This window comes from Ptiloglossa arizonensis, chromosome 7, assembly GCF_051014685.1.
Source record: "Ptiloglossa arizonensis isolate GNS036 chromosome 7, iyPtiAriz1_principal, whole genome shotgun sequence".
In the NCBI taxonomy this organism is placed as follows: domain Eukaryota; kingdom Metazoa; phylum Arthropoda; class Insecta; order Hymenoptera; family Colletidae; genus Ptiloglossa; species Ptiloglossa arizonensis.
Window position 1 is genome coordinate 21,673,706 of NC_135054.1, and position 13,991 is coordinate 21,687,696.

The 13,991-nt window shown below is 48.9% G+C and overlaps 2 protein-coding genes across 2 annotated transcripts; both read right to left on the reverse strand.

Moving 5' to 3' along the window:
- Positions 1-406: 406 nt before the first annotated feature.
- Positions 407-5,208, reverse strand: LOC143149252 (uncharacterized). The gene is made up of 7 exons (XM_076316454.1): positions 5,072-5,208; positions 4,277-4,380; positions 3,929-4,085; positions 2,832-2,954; positions 1,971-2,101; positions 1,065-1,341; positions 407-973 (listed from the first exon to the last, which is right to left on the reverse strand). The coding sequence occupies exons 1-7, from the start codon at positions 5,206-5,208 to the stop codon at positions 637-639; spliced, it is 1,266 nt and encodes a 421-aa protein (XP_076172569.1). The 3' UTR covers positions 407-636.
- Positions 5,209-6,539: 1,331 nt separating this feature from the next.
- Positions 6,540-13,621, reverse strand: LOC143149253 (uncharacterized). The gene is made up of 3 exons (XM_076316455.1): positions 13,451-13,621; positions 9,668-9,745; positions 6,540-8,155 (listed from the first exon to the last, which is right to left on the reverse strand). The coding sequence occupies exons 1-3, from the start codon at positions 13,619-13,621 to the stop codon at positions 7,244-7,246; spliced, it is 1,161 nt and encodes a 386-aa protein (XP_076172570.1). The 3' UTR covers positions 6,540-7,243.
- Between the last annotated feature and the right edge of the window lie 370 nt (positions 13,622-13,991).

Sequence of the window (13,991 nt, forward strand, 5' to 3'; positions counted from 1 at the left end):
ACGCTTTTATATCCCAGGGAGTATGGGTTTCGAAGGTACTTTAAGTACGTACGTACCATTTACGTCGTACCTAGCCATTGAAAGCAATAATTGGCTACGAGATAGCTAAGACAGCCACTTTCACGAAAATCGTGAATGCACCGCTCGAAACACGATTGATGATTCGATCGTTCGATCGAGAGGTTCGTTCGAAATCGTAATGATCGACAACAGGAATATAAATCGAAGCTTCGAGACACGGTAAAGTATCGAATTACGTCTATCGTTCAAAATTTTCCAATTCAAAGCCAACGATTTCGACGAACCGTACTCCTCTGCGTTGATCAACGAATCTGGCCAGAGTCCGCGACTCGTAATCACCTTTACCACCCGAATATCCGAGTTGTATCTCAAACACGAATTACACGTCCATGACTGTATTTATTTATGATATCAAACGACATTGTAGGAGTCTTACAAGATCGTTCCTACACCATCACTTACCCTAGGTGTCGCTTATGAATTATAAAATTCGATTCTCGTCCGCGAGTTGCGAGCGATCGCTAAGCATTACAAGTATTGATCGTAATTAGAATAAATAAATAAATAAGTTAAATAAATAACAGTCAAAGATCAGGCCCCGTTGATTTCCACGTTTCACGTTTCGTTCTCGTCGTCCATTTCCACGACGGGTGATTCGGTAGGTGGTTCGGTTGGCCATTTTCCTACGGTTGCGGCTGGATCGATAGTGGACGGTGGATCCGTGATAACGATCGGTCCGAGCGGTTCGACGGTTTGCTCTTCCCCTTTCACGGTGTCTTTCTCTTTGTCGTCGAGAGTTTGAGAGCCCTCGGTTACTTCTGGTTTCGTTGAAATCGTTTGCGGTTTGGTCTCCGAATCGCTCGAATCGGGCATCGGTGGTATTAACTCCGTCGACGGGACCATTGTTTTAATTTGGCATTGACGGCCCATGTAGCCGAGGGGACATATGCACCTGGTGTAAAGTTTCATTTTAATTCTCGTCACGGATTAACCGAATCATCGAATTCGAAAGTAACGTCGAAGCCAATCGTCGAACGCGTTACCTGTAATTCCCGTCTTCCTTCGTCATACTGATGCAAGTCCCGTTGTTGCGACAGGTTCCCGAATGCTCGTCGCAGTACGTAAGTTTCTCGTTGCACAGATCACCAGCCCATCCGGACTCGCAACGACAGTCCCATGGTCGTTTACAGGACCCGTGAACGCAGCCAGGATAAGGAACGCATTCGGTGCAGTTTGGACCTGTCCATCCTACGCGACACCTGCACGTTCCTGGACGACGACAGCTGCCGTGTTCTCTGCTACAGCCTTGCGAGCATATCGCTGCGTGCCAGACGAAACGAAAATGGTGAAAATTGAACCTAACGGACTACTCAATTAGTCAGGGTACGCAGGTTACTCGCAAATTGTAAGTAGGAGTCTGCGAATGATCTGGGTACCTTGATTAGTCACTGATATTGAATGTGATAATATTCCAGATGGCAACTAATCGCTGGAAGAGGAAACAAATTCATTTGGACGAAACGAAGGAGCTAGGAATCAAACTGCTGCATTCTGAGGGACTACTCTAACTAATCAAGGTACGTAGATCATACGTAAATTCTAAGTAGGAGTTTGCAAATTATCTGTGCACTTTGGTTAATCATCGATATTGAACGTAATCATGTTCTAGATGGCAACAAATCGCTGGAAGAGGAAATAAATTCAGTTAAGGACGAAGCAAAGAAGGGGAAGATCGAACTGCTGCATCCTGAAAGACTACTTTAGCTATTCAGGGTACGTAGGCCACTTTCAAATTTCTATTCACGGTTTGAGAACGACCTATGTACCCGATTGCCCGATTAGGCAGGTACTGACTAGTTATCAGCGGAGGTAATAATATTTTAAACGCTTACGGCCTAGATAATACGGACTATTATAGCTGTTTTCGGAAGTATAGGAGAGTGACTTACGTGTCTGGCAAAGTAGTCCGGTCCACCCAGGTTCGCAACGACATTCGAGAGGTCCTTGACACGTTCCGTGCATGCATCCTGGTAGAACGGCGCACTGCTTGCACTTCGGGCCTTGCCAACCTAATCGACACCTGGAGAAAACCAATTAAACGATCAGACTACGGATTCGTGAACCTTTGCTCAATTTTTTTTCGTAAAACCTGAACCGTCACAAAAGTTGCACACTCCTGAACGATCCTACGCGAGCACCTTTCCCAGATGCATACGTCAATTTACATAAAGGCGAGAGCAGATGTCGAGCGTTGAATATTGCTCGAGAGTCCTATTATAAAACCCTCGAACGCGCGTCTTCAATTATCGAGTGTCTACGCGACCGTTAAACGTAGAAGTAACACTTTTCACGAGGAAGTATCTCCCACCATCGTTATTTGGAAACTTTGTAAGTCTACTGTTACTTGTGTTCTCTGCTCACGTACCTAATACTTTTCAAGACGGTGGACAAAATTTGTCAGACTGATCTCTCCCTCGATGTTTGAGTAATCGTTAAAAAAAGAAGATACGCGTTCCTGATTTTTGTTTACTCAGAAACTTGGAAAATTTTATCGGTAATTCTGGGGGTACTCGGTTGTTCGTCTTTCCTCGAATCTGGATCGTTGATCGAAACAGTGCGCGTAACAGCTCGCGCAATCGGCGGAAAAGCCGTGCGTTGAAGCCTCGGTGGCTTCGACGCCTGCTCGAAATTACCGGCTGCGAACGTTAATGGAACGAGGGTCGAGCAAAACGGGCGGTTTCATTGGCTCGATTCGCCGCTACCGGGACTGATAACCGCTCATTACACCGCCATTACGCGTTGCTCTTTACCTGCACTCGGCGGGCTTCTCGCAGTATCCCTGGCTGGAGAGACAATCGGGTGCGCAGATCGGCTCCGAGCAGAACATGCCTTTCCACCCAGGATCGCAGGAACACTCGAAGCTCACGTTACAACTGAAAGTGAAAATCCGCTCGGCGCGCGCGCGCCGCGGGATGGAATTACTCGCTCTGTTCGGCGTGTACGCGAGCCAGAGGGAAACGAACGTTTCGCGTTACGCGGAAATTAAGCTCGCGCGTACGACCAAGGTGAAATCGGTGTCCGATTCACCGCTTTTTACACATTGGACCGGGTTAACGGTGTTTCCTTGTGTTTCGCAATTGCAACGCGTACGAAACCTTTGCCCGTGTATACAATGGGTATCTTGTCAATTTTCGAACCTTTCGATTTCTCCCAGCTCGAAAGAAAGTTACCACGATTACCATTTTCGGTACGGTATCGGAATATTGATAACTCGTTTGCGACCAGAGTGTATTGTATGAAAATATTCACGGAACTTCCACAAGGAGTTTCTTACGCTAAACGCTTTACGCTAATTAATATACTTATAAAAGTATATTAATTACCGTGAAAAGTTTCGTTAAACGCGTCGTGTTCTGTTTAAAAAATTTGAAACATTGTCCAAGTTTCGGGACAGGAGAAAAGTTTCCAAAGAGGGCATTCTTGTTTGTAATCTTTCGTAAGCGTCTATTCTCCCATTATTTCGCGCGAATTTCTAGATCGAGGAACAAAACAATCTTTCGCTAGGCGAGAAAGCAGAATGTCCCCCTCGAGGCTCGTTAGCGCGGAAATGTCCAGCGGTCGCTTATTGGCAACCGTGACACGTACTGTTGAAAGCTTCGTCGCCTCTGGAATATTATATTCTCCGGGTGAAATTGAAACCAGATCGGAAGTGGATCGCGGTTTCGATTCGTCGTTGATTCGTTTGAAGGGTTCCGTTGGGTCGGCGAACGACCAATACGGTTGATTGCCTCGTCGATCAATCAGCGAGATTTCGTTGCGCGATATTCTTTCGCGCGTTTTCTTTTCTTTTCTTTCGTTCGTTCGTTCTCCTCTCGCTCCGCGTATGGAAAAAGAAATGACGACTTACCTGCCGTGCTGACATCCAGGCAAAGCGACACACTTGTCGCAGAGCTCGCCGTAGAAGCCCAATTTGCAGCGACATTCACCGGGTCGACGGCAGTAACCCTGAAGAGGGTCGCACCCCTTCCGACAGATTGGCACGTCGCACAAATCGCCGGTCCATCCTAAACGAAAGAAAGAACAAGAAGAAAAAGAAAGAAAGCAAAAAAAAAAAGAAAAAGAAAGAAACAACGCGTGAAACGCGTACACGTTGGAAGAGGTATGTCGTCGGTATCGTTGTTTTCTCGTTGCGCTTTTCTACGTCGACTCGACGCGATTAATTCTACCGGGTGTTTCTTTTTCTTTGACTTCTTACCTGGCAGACACTTCACTTCTCCAGCTTCGTCGCAGACGTAGTGCGAGTTCGGGTGCTGCGAGGCTGGTATCTCGCACGCTTGTTTTTTCCATTTAGGTACGTACCTGAGGAGAGTTGAAGTCAATCGCCAATATCGCGACAAGACGCTAACGTATCGCGACACCGAGCGTGGTATGCCGCGCGCGCGATTCAATCGAGGCGATCGGACCTAGTTTCGATCGATACCGAGGGAACTCGAAACATCTGGAATAGTGGAACGACGCGTAATTGGACAAGGGAAACACCGTTCGTCGAAGGAACACGACGGTCCAAGGCAACGGTCTATTAGTCACCCGGTGAGAGATGTCGGGAACGCGATCCGATTCACCACGATCACATATATTACGTGCAATTTTCTATAATTAGAGGATTCGATTCGTTCCAAGGCGCGTTCGCTACGGGCAACGATTCCTTGTTGGGTTGGGTATCGGATCACGAATTTAGCAAGATCTTGTTTAAGGGAATAAAGAGACTCGGAGAGACGCGAAACGATCGACACTCCATACAACGGTAGTAACGTGTGACTGACTTTGACGCGTTCTCTTCGAACGAAACGCATCCCGAACGAGCAGAAATTATTTTTTTACGATACACCGAGAACGTTGCGGAAACACAAGGTCCAAATCGATGAAAGAATATCGGTCGGAGACGTTTAATTATCACCAAGAACGCGATAGGTCGAAGGAGATACGAGGAACACGGATCGCGTACGATCGACTCGCGCGAACTGTGAAATGGAAATGTAATTCGTGATACCTGGGTCCTGTAGCAAATCCAAACGGCAACGCACCAAGGCCGAGGACAGTCGTCACACCGACGGATAGGCCATTGTTCAGAGTACCCAGTTCACCGGGACCAATTAGGAGGCTGAGACAAGCGACCAGCAGTATCATCTTTGCTTGACTACCGAGTCAAGACTGAGGAAGACCGCGTCCAAGGCGAAGCCTTGGATAACGGGACCTTGTTCGAGGTCACGGCACACTTTTTCATCGCGGACGTGTTGGTGGCCGCGTGTGTGAAACACCGGTGTGCATGTTGCCCGGTACAGCCGGCGGAGCTACCCGTTGGCTTCTTTTTGTCGACTCACGACGAGTTTATTATTCGCTCGGGAAAGTTCAATGCACCTCTTGGACTACGCGAGCGGTGGCATTCCCCTCCGCGGGCGTTGCGTTCCCCCGCGACCATGGAAAGGAAACGAACGTTCCTGGAACTTTCTCGGGAGCGGATCACGGGCATCCTCGTACGTCGATGGAATTTCGGCAAAGTACCCGGAGCGGATTTGCCCCGACTCTACCGTTCCAACGACGAATAACAGTTCTTTCGTTGTACTTTACTTTCTTTTTTTCGACCAAGGAAGGGGACAATGGCGGTTCGAACTTCGATCTGTTCCCGAGTTCGGTGCAAATTCTAAGATGTATGGAATCAAAATTATTGGACAAAGTAAGTACAACGTACCGGTTACACCACGAACGGTGTACCGCCTTTGATGTTCACGTTATCGAAGCTAAAAATTGTAATTTATCGAGGATAGTCGCGAAACTTTAATATTTTTTATACAAACGATCCACTTCGAACACTTTGCTCGAAGTAGTTGAATATTTTACGGTAGACAAATTTATCAAAAATGAGAGACTTTTTCTCGCGAATCTAGTTTGAGTTTTAAAACCGAGGCCAATTATTTTCGAGAAGTTTCCAGTCGTACGCGAGTCGATCTCAATGGTCGATATCGAGCGTTCCTACGGTTCCTGTATAACGGGATCTTTTTCGTACGTCTTGGATGAGATCCTTCTTCCTCTGTCCAAAGGATTCGACCGAAACGTTCAATCCTCCTCTAATCTGGTATAAATCCGTTCGATGTAAGAGGACAGTCGGGGGATAGACCCTTTCGAAATTCGACGAAAAATCTCCCGTAACCCTCGTCGTTCAATTTTATTCGTAGACAAGGACGTGGATCATCGACAAAGAGGGGATTTGAAATTCCGGGCGACTCGCTGGATTAAATCGTAAGGCGCTTAAACTGCACAATTTATGAACGCGAGCGGAACAAAACGCGGCGGGGAATCGGTCGCAACGAGGAAAAATGTGAAAACACGCGAATTTGTACGAGCACTGGTGCAACGGGTTTCGGAAAAGAATACAACTCCCATTGAGACTCGATCGTGATCGGATTGTATTTCTGACGATAAACGGGGATCGGTAGAAGTAATTTATTTATATTCTCAAGACTATGTACAGGCATCGGGGGCTATTATTTACAAATAAATTACAGAGATTCGGCGCCGCGATCGGCGTCGCGTTTCTGTTTCGGCGATAGGAACTCTTTTACAGTCTGTTCGTTGCGCGTTGAGCAAGAAGTTAATTGGTACTCTTACTACGTAGAAAAATATCATCGTCGAAGAATCTGTACATTTTCCGCTCCCTGGAGCGACGAGCCTATTATTTATAATCTCTCGCGTGGCTTTTTTTGTACGTTTCTTCGATTGGACGTTGCTCCCATCTCCGCTTCCTTCGCAAAGTTGTCACGATTTTTCCGTTACCGTCACTCGATCGCGGTGAACCGTTGCCTGGGAGATGTTCGCGCATCCTTTAAAAACTATTCCGCGTCGAGTTGGTCCGCTCTCGCGGCTAGCTCGATCGTTAACGTCCGGTAAAATCGTTTCACCTTACGTCCGTTCGGACGATAAAGTGTACACTCTTGAATCGTATCGAATCACTCGGAGAACACCGCGACTAACCTATCGAGACTTTCGAAGAAATTGTACAGGGAGAAACGGTAGTAACGTGACATCGAAACGACGGATTCAATTATTTGTACACCGATGTTGGCCATTCGGGAACGACGATCTCGTAACGGTCCATCGGGTCCACTTCGTGCTAAAACGTATCCCTGAGTTTGCCTTCGACGACGTTCCGTCGACGTTTCGAGCCTCAAACCTCCTCCACCTCGTAACTCTTGCTCTTCTTGCAGACCTTCATCATGCCGACCACGAATACCAAAATCGCCGCGGAAACGGAGGCCGCGAATATGTCCCAGGGATAGAGATCCGGGAACGTGGACTCTATCCTCTTGGCCTGAACGGAACTGGGCCTGGTGTCCACTTCTATGGGGAAGCTACCCGGGCCGTCGTTGGAAGCGATCCTGACGAGGTATTTGGTGCCAGGGGTCAAGGAGATCTGCGCCGAACTCGAGTCCGCCACTTGGTTCCCCATCACGCCGCCTGTCTCGGGCTCCCAGGACACCACGTAGGACTCCTTGTTCCCCGATTGGTCCTTGTCCGCTCTGTCGTTGTAGGCACTGCTGGTAGAGGGAGTGTTGTCAGCCTCCAGGGACTCGTCGCCGCGGTCGTCCTTCCTCCTGAAGAAGAATCTTCGGAATATCTCGTCGGAGATCTGAGAATCCTCCTGGCTTCTCCATTCCGCCAAGACTTTCTCCCCGTACTTCTCCAGGAAGAACTGTCTCACACGGTTGTTGAACCGAACCTGCTGCGAGGCTCTCTGTTTCTGCAGCTGGCTCTGCACGTCCTTCCAGGAGATGATCGCCTCGTACAGGGGACCCTCCTTCAACGACTCCAACTTCGGTACCCATTCCTGCCAGCTATAGTGCTTCACACCGTCCTCCGCGGCAACGACTATCCAGGTGTCCGGTCTCAAGCTAGGCGTGCGTTCACCGGGGTAGTATCCGTCCACTCTCCATTGCTTGTATTGTTTGCGCATCACAACCGCCACGTCGAATTTGTCCAGGTTTACGGGAGCTTTCTTCGGCGCTGGCAACATCGACGGTAGATACGTTTCCTCCATCCTCGTTTTGCGAAAGGTGCACGCCGTCTGACACGCTGGACACTGAAATCAAGACGATTATCATAGTTTTCGAAACACGGAACGAGATCGTCGAAGGCTCGTTTCCTTTCGAACTGTTTCGGAGTACGGGGAGTTTGAAGTTTGAAATTGAAAATACCAAATACTAAAACTCGTTTTATTTTCTACTAATTTTCATCGTTCCGGATGTTTAAAAAATGGGAAAAACATCTAAGACACTTGTCAAAGCCTCCAGTTCGATCTAATAATTTTTCCAAGCGAAGGGAGTAGATCGTTCGTTTCCCTACGTCTCGAAGAAATCGAACAATGAAATTTTCACCGGGAACTCAACGATTCGGTGTGCCGGCGTTCAAGTAGAGAATTTTGAACGGTAGTACGTGTACAACACCGTGAAAGAGACTGTTAACTTATCGAGAAAACGATTAGGTTTAATCTACGGCGATCGTTCCACGATCGATCGAATGCAATGTTCCTTTCGTCCCGTCGCGAGTTATCTGTCCACCGGAGAAGCACCATTAGTGGCGCACAATAATTATCGATCGTTCTAAAAGAGACATTCCGTTATCTAAGAAAAGTCGTCGCCGGATAGGAGGCCTGGGAAGAACCCTCCTTCGAGTTTCGTAATCTGGTAGCCAGTGGCTCCCCAAATATTTGAAAAAGATCCCAATCGGCGAGGGTCGATACATCGAGAGTTTAAACTCGAACGTTTCGCTGGCGAAGCGGCTCGACCTTCCGTGAAAACCGACAGGTAGCCGTTTCTAAGGATTTTTCTCAATCCTCGGGCACAGGGACTCCCTTTATCGCGAGACCCTTCTCCGGGGCCTTGGTTGCCCCGGGCCGACGTTCCACGATTACCCCCTCTCGTTTTCATCCCTTCGCTTTGAAACACGTCCGAAGTTAAGGGATTTTTCTCGCGCTTCATCGATTCGAGTTTTCTGCCGTTTCGATACGCCGGTGAATCCAACACCGAGGAAGGTTAACTCGGTTTACCTGCACGAAAAGGGTCGGAAATCTGAGAGGATTCGGTTGCGCTCGAGTCCCCGATACACGATTGCAGGTGCACGTTCTTGGAAACATTGCCAATAACCCGAGTCGGTGCCTCGCGATTCAAGGAGGGCGCGAAAGAAATTTCTTTTTTTTTTTCCACATACGAAAACGCGAATACAATCTTCCCATCGATATAGTACATCGGTTCGATGATTGTCTCTGGACTCGTCTCGGGGGCTAGAAACTAACGTCTCCGAGAAGTTCGAGAATCATCGTTACGACGTTCCGAGGAAACTTTTTCGATCGAGGACCGGTGGAACGTTTTACCTCCGGAACTTTGCTCGAACTCGATGCTCAGTTCGCGCGGCTTCGCTCCCTTGTAGGTAAACGTTGTTCGTGAACGATGGACAATTTTCTTACAACGCGAAATCCCGTTTCCCGTGTTCCCCTTGCCGCGACAAGCCCCGAAGGCCAGGAGGAAGATCCCCCTTTCGTCTACCTACGACCTCCCCTAATCCAAAAGCCTGCTTCACCCGTAAATTTACTTACATGTAGATACTGGTCGCCCTCGCAAATGGTTCTCGTCTTCTCCCACCGGTTCTCGAGGGCCTCGCAGTACTGCCAGCACTGTAACACAGAAGGAGAAAAAAACACATGAAAGAACCGAAGAGAGCGTGGCAGAGAGAGAGAGAGAGAGGAGAGGGGGGTGCAGTGGGGGGTGGTGGAATAGGGGGATTTCAACGTTGAACAAAAAGCTCTTGCACGCACGGGACGCGCGAGTAAAAAGGACGATGGTACACAGAGGAGCGAGGGGGACGAGAGGGGGGCCACGAGGAGGGGACGCGCGCGGACCGAGGAACGCGAAGAAGGAAAGGGAGAATAAGAACCATCGGGCCCGGACCGTTGAATCGAGCGATTTAAGCGGCTCCGGGGAGTAGGAGAGGACCGAGGGATGAAGAGGGCCAAGGGCAGAAAGAGGAGAGAAAAAAAAGGAGGGAACGACAACGGTGAAAGAGCGAGACAGGAGAAGAGAGAGAGAGAAAGAGAGAGATCGAGACGGAGGGACGGAGGGGCCGAATTAGCTCCAACCTGTTTCAGGCATAACAGGCACCGTCGTTGTTGTCTTCATATTTATTGGGGTACCGTCCCTCGTGGAGCCCTGTTTCTAGATTCTTTTTTCTTCTCTTCTCGTGAAAAGAGAGAGAGAGAAAGAGAGAGAGAGAGATAGATTCCTTCTTTCCCTCCCTTCCCGATTATCCTTCATCGCGGTGTGTTCCTTCTAAGTCCGGCTGCTTCGTAGAAACGCCGTGGGTCCCCCCTCTGTCCGCGCTAATGACGCCCCCAAAAAAGCAACATCAGCGTCTAACAGCTTCGCGATAATTCCCCGGGTCCGGGTTCCCTTTTTCCGACGGTTTTTACACGCCCGTTGGCTGCAAATGGCTAGAGAAAGGGTGGAGTCACGTGTCGCGCGAGAAACGCGGTAAATGTTTCTCTCTCTCCTAGGATTCTTCGATTCTTTCTCTTTTTTTTTTTTTTTTTTTTTTACCCCCCCGTGAAGCTCGAGTTATTTATCGCCGGAGCGCACGGAGCGAACATGACGCGGGTGGGAACGGTCGTTTACTTGGATTCGAATGTTTTGGTCCTGTCGCTGAAACTTTCGTATCGCGACTTCTGCCGGAATATGGAAAACTCTATCTGTCACAGATAATTGTGTCAAAAAAATAAAAAACGATCTGTAAAAATAATTTATCGGGTTGTTCGGAAAGTAATTTCGTTTTCCAGAATGGAGAATAATTCGATGAAATGTTTGTACGCTCTAAAAACATCCTCTTTCATTTTCGCAAAAAAAAAAAAAAAATGAAATTATTTTCCGAACAACCCAATATTTCAACGGATTCAAATTACTCTCCGGATAGGTATTCCCTCCCGAACAATTTACAACCTAGGGTCCCGAACAAAGTACAAGATTCTAGCGAAGAAATTTATTGTCTCGAATAAAAGAAAAATACTATTTTTATTTGCGTCTGGATTTACAGGGTTCGAAAACTGTTCTCGAGCCGTTGGATAACGAATCGGTCAAAGTTCCCGGCCAACGGTTTCTCTCGTGTTCCGTGTACCGATAATTGACAGCCGCAGGATGATGTCGATCGGGCCCGCGAGCATCCCGGACGAACGAGTGCGGCCTCACCGCGTGTCCCCTTTATCCCGTTTATTTCACTTTACGACAGCTCGGTCATTGATTTCCCGAACGAGGGGGAACGCCGTCTTTACGACCCCTCCGCCGATCGTAACTCGATAACGCCGCGATCATCGTCGCACTCGATGAAATTTGATGGAGCGATCGACGCCGCTCGACGTTCGCGCCATCCGATGCCTGCCGATCGAAAACCAACGAGCCGCCGATCGCGATCAAATACGCGACCAACGATCGCCCTGTTTTCCCTGTTGCCGCGATACTGCCTTCGACGATCGTTAACGAACTTTTCTAGGAAAACGATCGACGTAGTTTGACGATGCGCGATGATCCATCGTCGCGCGTACTTGGAAACTTACAGGTACTTTCAAAAGTGTTCATTCGAGAGAATGTAGATCGAGATACAAATATTTGTAATACTCGATAGAGCGTTAGTTACAAAGCGAGATTAGTCATTGAAAAATATACTCGGACAACCTTGTCTAGAATTAGTGGATTCTTTAAGTCGTTCTCGAAAAAAGAAATTACTAATTTTTCGTAAGTTCTCCAAGGTTCTGGCAACAATCGATAGAAGAAAATAGATAGATGTTTAATATTCAGGTAATTTTTCTAGCGTCTACCTCGCTCGCTCAACGACACAAAATGTATTCTCTAACGTTGGAAAAAGCATAGATACAACGATTGCGCCGAGGCACTTCAATTTATATCTCCCCCGCCCCTAACTAGTCGATCGTCCCGCGTTCCACTCCTATTCGTGGCCCGATTGTTCCAAAGTATAATGAAACAATTACGTCCACGAGAAGGGGCGGTTCAAATCGAGCGCGAAGAGATTCTCCGTCGAGGAATAATCGTCATTATCCGGGCGTAACTCCGACCTTCTCACCGAGGGGGTTCTTCTCGCACGAGCTTCGTTAAGCCGCCTCCGCGTAGTCCGCCTCCAAGGAGAATCGTTATTCTAATGTGTCCCGGGGAAAGGAGCACGCGAGGACTCTCCTTTCCCGAGCATAAATTTCAATGGATCATCGCGGGTCCCCTAGCATCGTTGAACCTCCTCGATTCGGTCCCGATAATCATCCGAGGAGCGCGTGCACGCCCGGGCGTATTCACACGCGGGTTCTCCGCGCGTGTACACACACATGCGGCAAGATGGCATCGATTTCCCCGAAATTAATGGACACCCCCTGTACACCAAATGAGCAACGCCCTTCGCGCACACGAGCACCCGAGTCGCATTGTGCGTGAGTTAATCGTGATTCCCATCTGTCCATCTGCGACGTATCCGTGGGGCGCACGGGGGGTGTCGGGGGACCACCATGATTTTCCACGGCGCCCCCTAAAACCGACACGGGAGATTTATCGCCGACGGAGTCGCTGGAAACGGGCCCTATCGGATTTCCAGACGATCGAGTCGTCCTCGTGCTCGCCCACGCGACGCGCTCCCGAATACGCGCGTAATTCCGTCGAGAAATTTTTCCTGCGCGAGAGATACTATTTCCGTGACCACGGTCGAGTTGTTTGTTGTTCGCTGGCCGGCAACGGAGACGGCACGGGGAGATTGTTGATCTTTCGTGGCAATCGGTCGCGTTCACAGGACGCCTCGAACGGGGCTCGTAGACCTCGGGTGACCGGGAAAGAGGGTCACGTTAAAGTTAGAAGCGTCGTGTCGAGTGCACGCGGTGCTACGAAAATTCGTGACGACACGCAGCCGGTTCTCGTTCTCGTACAGGGGAGGAAGTGGCGGACAGAGAAATGTGGCCTCGCGGAACGACGTGTGCAACACCGGAGAAAACGAGATCGGATCGGTAGGGAATTATTTTCGAAACGGAACGGAAACGTTTTCCTCGGGACGGTCTACCGGTGAATTTATCCCGTTAAGTAGATCACGGATTCTAAAAGTATCGAAACGCTTTAATTCGAACCCTTTCGGCGAAACCCGACGATCCGGACACAATTTTCACGCTCGGTTTCTTCAATTCGCTTTCGGAAAGTTTCTCAGAACGAATTCGATTTTATCCTCGCGGTCTCGAAAATTGTTAGAAATTTAACAAAGAACCGTTTCTTGGAAGACTCGCAGTGCCGAAGGGTTGATCGCAGTTTGGAACGAAGGTAGAGAATTTTGGGAAAATTTGTAAACTCACCGTGCTGCAAGTGGTTTGTTGGTGTCCCTTGTACCAATCGCAAATCCCATCGGCGGTGTGCTTCCTCAAGCACTGGGATCTGCACTGCGCGATCCTGACGATCGGTCCGAGATCGAAACCGTTGATCGATACGATGCACCAGGTTAAAAACAGCAACCATGAAATCTCCATGTCGATCCAGAAATCACACTTATTTCGTCCTGTCACTCACACTCGTTCACTGGATTCGAGCGTTTGTACGTAGTCGAGTCGGTTTCGCGTAAACAATCCCGCTGCACGATCGAAACGCGCGTGTCGAGGGCAACGAGCAGAGACGTTAGGTTCCGGTACCTCCGAAATTTCGAGCCGACTGCGACCCTTCGGAGGTCGGTACCTTCCTTATGTAGCCACGCGCCCCACCATTGAATTTCAGCTCGCCCCTACCCCCTAAAGGCAGCGTAGCATCCCTTGTAATTATCCGTGGGCTGGAACCGTCCCTCGGCATATGGTCGACCACGCTGCATCACCGTCCTTCTGCCCGAATTATTTCTCCGACGGAGAA

Bases quoted from the DNA above. Each gene is read 5' to 3' on its own strand.
- LOC143149252 (XM_076316454.1), bottom strand. From the start codon at position 5,208: ATGATACTGCTGGTCGCTTGTCTCAGCCTCCTAATTGGTCCCGGTGAA. The intron at 2,955-3,928 runs GTAAGTCGTCAT...TTTCACTTTCAG, and splicing joins CCTGGATGTCAGCACGGCAG to TTGTAACGTGAGCTTCGAGT. The intron at 974-1,064 runs GTAACGCGTTCG...ACTTTACACCAG, and splicing joins AAGGAAGACGGGAATTACAG to GTGCATATGTCCCCTCGGCT.
- LOC143149253 (XM_076316455.1), bottom strand. From the start codon at position 13,621: ATGGAGATTTCATGGTTGCTGTTTTTAACCTGGTGCATCGTATCGATC. The intron at 9,746-13,450 runs GTGAGTTTACAA...TCTGTGTTACAG, and splicing joins AACAAACCACTTGCAGCACG to TGCTGGCAGTACTGCGAGGC. The intron at 8,156-9,667 runs GTAAGTAAATTT...TCTTGATTTCAG, and splicing joins AGGGCGACCAGTATCTACAT to TGTCCAGCGTGTCAGACGGC.